This window comes from Mya arenaria, chromosome 14 (assembly GCF_026914265.1).
Source record: "Mya arenaria isolate MELC-2E11 chromosome 14, ASM2691426v1".
In the NCBI taxonomy this organism is placed as follows: domain Eukaryota; kingdom Metazoa; phylum Mollusca; class Bivalvia; order Myida; family Myidae; genus Mya; species Mya arenaria.
In genome coordinates, this window is record NC_069135.1 from 21,179,928 (window position 1) to 21,192,827 (window position 12,900).

At 37.7% G+C, this 12,900-nt stretch overlaps 1 protein-coding gene across 3 annotated transcripts in view; it reads right to left on the reverse strand.

The window, feature by feature from the left end:
- LOC128218097 (serine/threonine-protein kinase TBK1-like) overlaps positions 1-12,900 on the reverse strand; it is a 57,697-nt gene that overhangs the window by 39,328 nt on the left and 5,469 nt on the right. For 2 of the 3 annotated variants that reach the window (XM_052925640.1, XM_052925637.1), the window contains exon 2: positions 218-352. In XM_052925640.1, coding sequence (XP_052781600.1) covers positions 218-310 — 93 coding nt within the window. In that variant the 5' untranslated portion in view covers positions 311-352. Of the gene's footprint in view, positions 1-217; positions 353-3,411; positions 3,539-12,900 lie in introns of those variants that run through there. The other variant, XM_052925638.1, reaches the window with a different exon arrangement.

Sequence of the window (12,900 nt, forward strand, 5' to 3'; positions counted from 1 at the left end):
ATATGAGAAATTTTAAAGTTAAAAGAACATGCTTTTCTGTCACCTGCAAATTGGGAAATTTGTTAAAATACTAGTTTCTTTTCCCTTTCAATAGACCTGAAATATCAACCAGTTTGCTAGTTTCCAATTTCATCATTAAGAAATATTTTATTTCATTCCCACCTACAAACAATATGACAAGAAGGAAGCTTCAATTTGTCATAATTTGTTATAATACCTTGTTACGGCCCTTGTACACCATGCTAGTGGCGCCTTGGCCTAGAGGTTTTGTCACATCCCATAGGAACCCACCAGACCCTCGCAAACTCATCTTGAACACAAGTGGTTTTGCCAAGGCATCTGTAGCTTATTTCTGAAAATGTAAAAAGCGTCTGTAATATATTGAAGACAAGAGCTGTCACAGAGACAGGGTGTTCAACTACTTCGCCACTTTTAAGTAAAGGATTGCAAAGTTTTGGTGAAACATACATGGATCATTGTTACATAAGGTTAAATGTTTCTAAGTCAGACAATAAAGTGGCAAATTTTTTCTATGAGTTATCATACTTGATTGTTAAAAGTTTCAATGCAATACATCAATAGGTTGCTGAGTTATTGACAATTATACAGGTGCTAAGATGCCAAACCTTAACCAGAATTTCTATGGTGTATAATAAAGGGGCTAAACTTATATTAGATGCAAGATAGAGATATCATACCAGAATAGTTAAGAAGGTCTGATGGTTGGGCACCTGTGGACCATGTATAAATGCAAAACATCTTTTTTAGCGAGATACTGACTTAAATGTTGTTACATGAAAACCCTTAACCAAAATTTCTACATTGAAAAAAAGGACCATTATTTGCAAAATAGAGTTATCTTACATGGTTATTCAAGTAGGTTGGATGGTTGAGTAACATTGTATAAAGTCTCAATGTATACATCAAGTAGTCGCTGGAATATTAACCTAACCAAAAAGTCCAATAATAAAGGCCCCACTGGTGCTTGTCACATTGCCTTGATACAGTAATATATTTTTTTTATAATTTTTTTTTTTAATTTTTTTAATTTTTTTTTCATTATTTTTTTTTTGTGAAGTTAGTGAAAATATGTCATTTTAAAAAATATTGAACAATGTTTCATGAAAAAAAGTGTTTTTTCCTCCCCTAAAACATGTTAAATACAGACTGACATGCAAACTTTGCACATGCATTTCAAAGAGAAGCTTGAACTTTACATTGTGAACTTGTTGAATAAGACGTGTATTTATCCAAATTGAACGTTTTTTGTTGCGGTATAGTTGGATAATATGAACAAAGGTAATAAAAGTTATGTATAGCTTTCGACTGACATGATGTGTATTTGCCGAGATAATGAATAGGAAGGTGCTTACTGTACATGCAAACCTTAACCAAGGTGTAACACTGAGGCTAGGGTGATTAATATGGTTGGGTATAAAAGACTGGCCGGACCAAATCCGGACCAACGGAAATCTCTGAACTGTTTCGGAATTCGTTTGGAATTTTCCTAATTTTGTGTTGGTATAAAAGAATGGTCGGACCGGACAAAATTCAAATATGCATTGCTATGTTTTATACATATTTTATTAAAATTGTATTTTACTATGTCTGTCTGTGCGCCTGTTTGGGCGCCTGTATGTGCGTCTGTATGTATGTCTGTCTGTATGTATGTCTGTCTTTGCATCTGTATGTGTGTCCGTATGTATGTCAGGCTGTCTGTATGTCTGTCTGTGCGTCTGTGTGAATGTCTGTGTGCATGTATGTACGTCTGTCTATATGTCTGTTTGTACGGCTGTATGTGCGTTTTTAAGTATGTATGTGAGTATATTGTTCACACAGAACCATTTTCTAAGATTAAATTAACTTATGTATCATGTATGACTATGTATTTAAAAATACTATGTAATAAGCTGTTAATTTTTGTTTTTACTATAATTATTACTAATTTTATTATTATTATTATTATTATTATTATTATTATTATTCCCAGCAGGCACACAACGTTGTTTCAACGTTGAAATATAGTTGAATATTGGTCACAACGTCGATCAACAATATTTCAACATTGAAACAACGTTGAAGCTTCAACGTTGAAAAATTGTCGACATTTCGACGTTGAAATACAGTCGATACCTCAACAATGAGGATGGTTGAAAAACGGTTGTCATATTGATGTTGTCATGACATTCGAATATAGATCGATATTCTGTGCTGATTATATTAATATTTCCACATTCATTTTTTTATAGAGAGCCATTCATGCTTGAAGAGTAGACTTCTTTTTTTAGGCTGAATGGCCATCTACCGCAATACAGAGTTACCCCGATTGGAAAGCTCGAAATGAGTTGCGCCCCTAGCGTATTGCGTAGTTCCGGTCAGTTTTCAAAAACATATCGATTGTGCAGATCATCAGTAACAGCAGAGCTCTAAAATTATCGTAAATTCCATTAGTTCAAGCTAACTATGTGTGGAAAGTGACAGTCGGTTCAATTCGAGTAAGTACGTTTGGTATTTATTTTCAAAATCATGCATTTCGGATACGACAGAATTTGGATTTCCATTGTTCAAATTATGGTGAAAAATGTTCATATCAAGCGGTGATCTTGCATTGCTATTAACAATACTCTTCTTTGCATCTATTATGTTTATAAAGGATGGTTTATTTACATTTATTGTTTTAATCTTTTACATTTCAGCATGGATGAAGAAGAGGTGGCGCATCGCATTGTTGATGGGGCAGGTTTTTTTTACCATTAACATGTACATACTGTATAAATGTAATCCAAACAAAACTGTGTTCTTTTTAGTTTTCACCTTACCTTAACCCTTCAGCGGTTTAACTGCAACGTCTATTCAATGTTGAAACTGCAACTCTGGTTCAACCTCGTTTCAACGTTGTTTCATCGTTTAAACCGCAACGTTGTTTCAACGTTGAAATCACAACGTCAATACAACTATCAAATACAACCATATTTCAACCTTTTCTCAACGTTGAAGGATGACTGTTGTTTCAACGTTGCTTCAACGTTGTTGTGCCTGCTGGGTTATTATTATTATATCGATGAATAAATAAAATATATATGAAACATAGCAATGCGTATTTTAAATTTGGTCCGGAAATTAGGTAAACTTCCGAACGATTTCAGTAACAGTTCGGAGATTTCAGTTGGTCCCGATTTGGTCCGGTCCGGCCAGTCTTTTATACCCAACCATTAATATAGCTCTCCTTATCTTCGAATAATGGAATTTATAATTGAAGACACAAAGTACTACATACTATATCCAAACTTTTATGAACATTTCAACAGATACATGTCTAACTTTGTCAAAACATCGGAAGTAAACAATCGGATACAGGATGTCACCGTCTGTTAAACCTGATTAAATCCTTTTATTGAACAGAACCTTTACCTTTATTCTAGATTTAAATTGGTTGTTTTCTTGTTCAGATTTCATGATTGTCACTATTCTTGGCATAAATGGTAAAATTCGTCAACTTTCGATGACGAGGACGAACTGGTAGCCATTTTATTATTCGTCAAAACGTCCATTTGCCAAACAAGTCGTCGTCTCAACATTTGACATTTACAGTACAAGGGTACCCAATCCATTACATCATATGGCCACTTGGAGCTCTCATTTAAATGCCAGGACATTGCATGAATATTAATTAAATCGAATATGTTGCAATATTTCTATTCATATCCTTTCAAAAAAAAGAACTTGTGATAAGGGAAAGTTTTTTTTTTTCTCAAATTGGCTGAAGTTAAAGTAATTAATTAGCTGATAAGCTGTAAGAACTTCAGTCGCATGTTCAATTTCGGCTAGATTTTCTAATTGACGACTTCAGTCCTAAATTATAATTAAGTATATTGCCGAGTAAAAAGAAAATGTACACTTGATGTCGACGACCGTAAAGAATCTTGTACATTTAGCAATGTGTTGTTCTAGAATATGTCACCGAAACGTAACAATACTATTTATATTTACATAAATATGACAAAAAACAACTTGCTGTCTGTGCCATAGTTACTTGCTTAGTTTCACATTGATCACCCATCATTCGCAATAATGCAACGTGCATGTACACGTATCTCGGGGTAACATTACCCCCTACATAATTAATACATTTTGGAAGGCAGATTCGCTGCGTACATTGTTTTCTGAAATCATGTGAGTGTATCGACAAAGAACAATATCCGTCTCAGCCTATCGACCATCCAATAATTATGAAAACTGAAACCCAAACACGATATAAAGCCATCACAAATCAACTTTATAAACCCATTGTAAACGAACTTAATAAAGCCATATCGCAAACGATCTTTATAGAGCCATCACAAAAGATCTTTATGAACCCTTCGCTAAATATCTTTATAAAGCTATCGCAAAAGAACTTTATAAAGCCATTGTAAATTATATTTTTAAAGCAATTGCAAACGATCTTAATAAAGCCATCACAAACAAACTTTATAAGGCTATCGCAAACAAACTTTATAAAGCCAGCGCAAACAAACTTCACAAAGTCAGCGCAAACAAACTTTATAAAGCTATCGCAAATGATCTTTAGATAGATAGATAGATAGATTTAGATAGATTTATTCGTGCATATATATGTCATTGTAACAAACCAAATATCTCATAAAGTTATAACACAGACTGATTAACAAAGTATTAGTGATGATATATATACTAAAGCACAACATCATTAGAATGCTTTGGATACATAAGTGCGTTAATAAAGATTTAATTCAATGTGACAAATATATAACACAGGATAACCCATTAAAGTTATTCAACTTATTTTCAATGGGGTCCTTATGACAAATATAATTATTTGCCAAGATCTCAATTTTAAGCTGTTTAAATTAGGTTGTCTTATACAAAAATAACATGCATGTACTCTTGACCAGTTAAAGAATGATTAAATGTTTGATATCGAACTTTTACAGTTATAATGACCATATGACACTTTAGCATAATATGACAAAAATCTTTGGACTGATATACAAGATTAAATGAATAACAATTAATAAAATAGGAAATCTTCCATTTCTGCACATTTCATACCAACAATGAGATGTGATTTCACTTCTTTTTTTAAAAGTATTCTTATTTTTCAATTCTTTTAACTTTATTGGAAGACTGTTCCAGTCCTGGATTGCTTGATAAAAGAAAGTATTTAATATAGGACTGTCAGCCTGTGGCACTTTAAAATTTCCAGCACTATGTCTACTGTTGTAAGAATGTGTGGATGAGACTAAAGTAAAATGTTCATGTAAGTATGATGGGCATCTGCTATTAAAGATTTTATGTACATGGTTTAGTCGTAGTTGCTTTATCCTATTTTCTATATTAAGCCATCCAATATCACTGAAAGCCGAGACTTTCAGGGAAGTTCTACAATCATAGCCATAAATAAATCTGAAAACTTTGTTCTGAGTGACCTGTAATCTGTTCTTGAATTGTTTAGATATACCACTGTACCAAGATGTCGATGCATATTCAAAATGACATTGTATTAAGGAGTTACATAAATATCTTCTTAGATTCATATCTAAAAAACGATTTTGTCTATATAAAAATTTTAGCCTAGAATTAACTTTACTGACAATATTGTTAACAATAGATGCAGCACTGAGATCATTGTCCAGTATACTTCCAAGATATTTAACAGATTGTTTAGGTTTTATGATATGGCCATTGCAGTTTACATTAAAGCTATCAACTTTTGTTAGTTTTCTTTTAGACCCAAATAAAATACATTCTGTTTTTCCAAGATGCAAAGACAGTTTGTTGTCAACTAACCACTTACTACAGTTTTCAAGTTCCTTGCCGATTACATTACTAATAACAGACGGATCTTTGTGTGAGAAAAGGATAGCACTATCATCTGCATATAAAATTAATTTACATTTTTCACTTATGCTAATACTCATATCATTGACATAGCATAAAAATAGCAACGGTCCAAGTATGCTTCCTTGAGGAACGCCACAGGAGATGTTCATGAATTCAGACGTTGTATTATTTACATTGACAACTTGTTTACGTCCAGATAAATATGATTGAAACCACTCAATTGAATCCACACCAATATCGCAGAATATCTTTATACAATCATCGCAAAATATCTTTATAAATCTATCACAAACGACCTTTATAAAGCCATCACAAAAGAACTTTAAAAGGCTACCGCAAACGAAATTTATTGCAAATGATTTATTTTAAAGCCAGCGAAAAGGTTTATACTAAATCCAAGAAATCTGCAAACTGTATATATAGCAGGATATCTTTACCTTCCTAACATATACTGGTCTAATAATTCCACCACTGATCATAAATATAGAAACTAGATGAACGAACAGTACCTCCACCTCGAACCCCAACTCGCCATTCACACGTTGTTGGCATTTATACACATTGAAAAACAACCAAAAATGTCCATTATATAATTTCGGGGTCACGGCAAGCATAGCTAATTAAAATCAAACATAAATATTAAATGCAAAACTCTATCCGACATAAATTTGCGTGTGATTCAGCCAGCCTTGCATCTCCAGAGACATTGGAATTTAAAAAAAAAAACACACACTGGCTTCGCAATGCAATGAGATATGGCTCAAGCATTGATTTAGACAAACACCGGACGACGATTAAACACCGGATCTAACTTACATGTTGAGTATAACGGAACAACCACAAATGGTATGTTATATGATGAACATGGACATTCCAAGGCATTCGAAAGCTATATCAAATCAATGCGGAAAACAATCTATGTGTTTTCCAAAACATTTAGGCGTAACCAAACTATTATGTAAAGAGAAAAAAGGGAGCCAATCTGTTTCGCTAATCTGTCCCGCCAATCTCTACTTCTTCAAAGAAGCCAATCATCACTGTATTAGGAGTACAGAGACTCATCCAGAAGCAGCACGTCATGATAAGATTCCCTCACGTCTGCTGAAACTGGTCGCTGCTGAACTGTCTCTAAGTCTTTAGAAATGCACCCAGTTAGCCTTACCAATTTTGGCATTATGCATTCTTGGATAACCAACGTCCTGTCATCTCGTACTTAATTTGCTGCCCTTGACGTCCGCACCAGCCCCGGTGATAACTGGAGTTCCTTAAGCTAGTGTCCCGAAACCGCATTTTTTTGAATACATAAATAACATCCCGACCGGGCCATGTGAACTGTCCAACTGTTTGCTTGCCGTCAGTTTGCTTCATTGTTAAATTCGAAGTAATTAGGGTGCATGACAGCATAAGCATACACGATTACGAACGCGACTTTGGTAATAATCTCCTCATACCTCCCACGGACAAATCTTGTCAACTCTATCACAAGAAGGCACACTGAACCACTCCTTAATCAAAAGAAGCAATTCAACGTATCCGCCCTAGCTAAGCCAAACACTTTTCGAACATACGTATGTCAAAGTTAAAAGTGTTCTTCGCATGTTGACGCCCCATGTACGGACAATCTGATCAATCAACTAGAGATGGTCCAGTTCGCTTTGCCAAAAATAACTACTAAATGACCAGTAGCGTTATCTACATGTTGACAAGTTAGAGTGGGAAACCATCCAGCGCCGTAGAAAGAAGTATTCATGTCAAAAACAAACCTCGCCACTTAGACCTTAGGAAAACCTCACAAGGGGACACAACCAGCAACTTATTCAAATATCAGTAAGTAAATCAGTCTAGCTCTACAGTTTCTATCCAGCACCCATCCTCTGGAAACTCCTCAGAGGTAGACAGCTCGTCAACGGCAAAATCCAGTTTGCCCTTGTGATACTCGGTGGCTATTTGACCCCGACTAAGCACTGCTTTATCCGTTTGTATATTCGATGTGCAAAAAGCAGGTTTTATCTTTCAAAAGCTTTTCCAACTGCCGAGTGCGCTCCTATTTTCATCCACATCGCGAGAACAATCATTTTTGCTTGTGATGATGATGATGATGATGATGATGATGATGATGTACAAACCACGTGCAACGTTAAGCAAAATGCACTTAGTGCCTGTCTTTGAAGCCATCCAGCTATCGCATGTCTCGGCCCGTTAAAATGAGACTTGCTGCACCACGTTACATTGCATAATACCAGGGAATGTATTTAATTATACAAAACTACTACTCCAGAAAGTGCACCAAACCAGACCTTTTATATGGATTTCTGACAATTTGTTAACGAGCCTTCATAATGCGACACTAGCCCCATCTAAAAAGAAGGAAATCGCCGTGTCAAGTCCCCAGCTAAGTCAAATACCTGACGCACATGTATGTCCAATTTTAATGTATTCTTTGTCTGCTTAGGTCCCATAACTTCATGCACCAGTGCACCAAATCTGACTTTGTATTCAGGATTCCGGACCTTTTGTTAACAAACCTGCATAATGCAAATTTAGCCTTTACTAGAATGAATGGAAAAGTTAACGGTTGTCAATCAGGTGACCAATAATAGGATAACAGTTTGTAAATAGATAAAAACTCATGTTATTTATTGAAAACTCCGCAAAATGATCAACACATAACCAACACTAAAAGAAAAAAAAACTACATACACTTAAAAATAACATCTTTTTCGATTAACGAGAAGCTTAATGTATGCTGCTTTTAAGAGTAGTTAGCTTGATCGCTCTAATGACAACTAATATGCAACGATTCGTTACAAAAGACCTTCATAGTTCTCCGTGGTAAGTTCTTTTGCTGCCTCACGGAGAGCGCTCCTCTGTTCCATGTCACTGCATAGAAAATATCTATTTAAAATGAAATGTTACAACCAATTGGATGTTCTTGAGGGTTTTTCCAAAAGCACTTTCTGGTAAAAAAAGCATCTTTCAACCGATCGAAAAAGAGCAGGGAATGTTTCACCTTTCCTCAAGAGCATCCAATTGGTTTTGTTGCGTATCCAACAAAAACACTTACCTGTCCTAAGGAGAGATTGCATAATTATACAACAAGAAACAGCTACCTGTCCTACGGAAGGATTGCATATCCAACAAGAAACAGATACTTGTCTTACGAAGACATTGCGTATTCAACAAGAGACAGCTACCTGTCCTTCAGAAAGATTGCGTATCCAACGATAAACAGCTACCTGTCCTACTGAGAGATTGTGTATACAACAAGAAACAGCTACCTGTCCTACGGACATATTGCGTATCCAACAAGAAACAGCTACTTGTCCTACTGAGAGATGACGTATCCAACAAGAAACAGCTACCTGTCCTACTGAGAGATGACGTATCCAACAAGAAACAGCTACTTGTCCTACTGAGAGATGACGTATCCAACAAGAAACTGCTACTTGTCCTACTGAGAGATGGCGTATCGAACAAGAAACAGCTACTTGTCCTACTGAGAGATGGCGTATCCAACAAGAAAAAGCTACTTGTCCTACTGAGAGATGGCGTATCCAACATGAAACAGCTACCTGTCCTACTGAGAGATGAATTATCCAACAAGAAAAAGCTACCTGTCCTACGGAGAGATTGTGTATCCAACAAGAAACAGCTACCTGTCCTACTGAGAGATGGCGTATCCAACAAGAAACAGCTACCTGTCCTACTGAGAGATAACGTATCCAACAAGAGACAGCAACCTCTCCTACTGAGAGATGGCGTATGAAACAGCTACCTGTCCTACTGAGAGATGACGTGTCCAACAAGAAACAGCTACTTGTCTTACTGAGAGATGACGTATCCAACAAGAAACAGCTACTTGTCCTACGGAGAGATGACGTATCCAACAAGAAACAGCTACCTGTCCTACTGAGAGATGACGTATCTAACAAGAAACAGCTACTTGTCCTACTGAGAGATGACGTATCCAACAAAAAACAGCTACCTGTCCTACTGAGAGATAACGTATCCAACAAGAGACAGCAACCTCTCCTACTGAGAGATGGCGTATGAAACAGCTACCTGTCCTACTGAGAGATGACGTATCCAACAAGAAACAGCTACCTGTCCTACTGAGAGATGACGTATCCAACAAGAAACAGCTACTTGTCCTACTGAGAGATGACGTATCCAACAAGAAACAGCTACCTGTCCTACTGAGAGATAACGTATCCAACAAGAGACAGCAACCTCTCCTACTGAGAGATGGCGTATGAAACAGCTACCTGTCCTACTGAGAGATGACGTGTCCAACAAGAAACAGCTACTTGTCTTACTGATAGATGACGTATCCAACAAGAAACAGCTACCTGTCCTACGGAGAGATGACGTATCCAACAAGAAACAGCTACCTGTCCTACTGAGAGATGAAGTATCCAACAAGAAACAGCTACCTGTCCTACTGAGAGATGACGTATCCAACAAGAAACAGCTACTTGTCCTACTGAGAGATGACGTATCCAACAAGAAACAGCTACCTGTCCTACTGAGAGATGACGTATCCAACAAGAAACAGCTACTTGTCCTACTGAGAGATGGCGTATCCAACAAGAAACAGCAACCTGTCCTACTGAGAGATGACGTATCCAACAAGAAACAGCAACCTGTCCTACTGAGAGATGACGTATCCAACAGGAAACAGCTACCTGTCCTACTGAGAGATGGCGTATCCAATAGTATAATAACGTATCCAACAAGAAACAGCAACCTGTCCTACTGAGAGATGACGTATCCAACAAGAAAAAGCTACCTGTCCTACTGAAAGATGGCGTATCCAACAAGAAACAGATACCTGTCCTACTGAGAAATGAATTATCCAACAAGAAAAAGCTACCTGTCCTACGGAGAGATTGTGTATCCAACAAGAAACAGCTACCTGTCCTACTGAGAGATGACGTATCCAACAAGAAACACTACCTGTCCTACTGAGAGATAACGTATCCAACAAGAAACAGCAACCTCTCCTACTGAGAGATGGCGTATCCAACAAAAAACAGCTACTTGTCCTACTGAGAGATGGCGTATCCAACAAGAAACAGCTACCTGTCCTACTGAGAGATGACGTATCCAACAAGAAAGAGCTACTTGTCCTACTGAGAGATGACGTATCCAACAAGAAACAGCTACCTGTCCTACTGAGAGATGACGTGTCCAACAAGAAACAGCTACTTGTCCTACTGAGAGATGACGTATCCAACAAGAAACAGCTACCTGTCCTACGGAGAGATGACGTATCCAACAAGAAACAGCTACCTGTCCTACTGAGAGATGACGTATCCAACAAGAAACAGCTACTTGTCCTACTGAGAGATGACGTATCCAACAAGAAACAGCTACCTGTCCTACTGAGAGATAACGTATCCAACAAGAGACAGCAACCTCTCCTACTGAGCGATGGCGTATGAAACAGCTACCTGTCCTACTGAGAGATGGCGTATCCAACAAGAAACAGCTACCTGTCCTACTGCGAGATGACGTATCCAACAAGAAACAGCTACTTGTCCTACGGAGAGATGGCGTATCCAACAAGAAACAGCTACCTGTCCTACTGAGAGATGACGTGTCCAACAAGAAACAGCTACTTGTCCTACTGAGAGATGACGTATCCAACAAGAAACAGCTACCTGTCCTACTGAGAGATGACGTATCCAACAAGAAACAGCTACCTGTCCTACTGAGAGATGACGTATCCAACAAGAAACAGCTACTTGTCCTACGGAGAGATGACGTATCCAACAAGAAACAGCTACCTGTTCTACTGAGAGATGACGTATCCAACAAGAAACAGCTACTTGTCCTACTGAGAGATGACGTATCCAACAAGAAACAGCTACCTGTCCTACTGAGAGATGACGTATCCAACAAAAAACAGCTACCTGTCCTACGGAGAGATGGCGTATCCAACAAGAAACAGCTACCTGTCCTACGGAGAGATGGCGTATCCAACAAGAAACAGCTACCTGTCCTACGGAGAGATGGCGTATCCAACAAGAAACAGCTACCTGTCCTACTGAGAGATGACGTGTCCAACAAGAAACACTTACTTGTCCTACTGAGAGATGGCGTATCCAACAAGAAACAACTACCTGTCCTACGGAGAGATGGCGTATCCAACAAGAAACAGCTACCTGTCCTACGGAGAGATGGCGTATCCAACAAGAAACAGCTACCTGTTCTACTGAGAGATGGCATATCCAACAAGAAACAGCTACCTGTCCTACTGAGAGATGAAGTATCCAACAAGAAACAGCTACCTGTCCTACTGAGAGATGACGTATCCAACAAGAAACAGCTACCTGTCCTACTGAGAGATGGCGTATCCAACAAGAAACAGCAACCTGTCCTTCTGAGAGATGACGTATCCAACAAGAAACAGCAACCTGTCCTACTGAGAGATGACGTATCCAACAGGAAACAGCTACCTGTCCTACTGAGAGATGGCGTATCCAATAGTATAATAACGTATCCAACAAGAAACAGCAACCTGTCCTACTGAGAGATGACGTATCCAACAAGAAACACTTACTTGTCCTACTGAGAGATGGCGTATCCAACAAGAAACAACTACTTGTCCTACTGAGAGATGGCGTATCCAACAAGAAACAGCTACCTGTCCTACTGAGAGATGGCGTATCCAACAAGAAACAGCTACTTGTCCTACTGAGAGATGGCGTATCCAACAAGAAAAAGCTACCTGTCCTACTGAGAGATGGCGTATCCAACAAGAAACAGCTACTTGTCCTACGGAGAGATGGCGTATCCAACAAGAAATAACTACTTGTCCTACTGAGAGATGACGTATCCAACAAGAAACAACTACTTGTCCTACTGAGAGATGGCGTATCCAACATGAAACAACTAATTGTCCTACTGAGAGATTACATGTCCTTACGTGTCTAACAAAAACAGCTACTTTTTACCCTCAATAAAACTTTGTATAATAAAACAATTGAAACTTCAAGCCCAGTAGCTTGAAAATCAATATAAAAATCATGGACT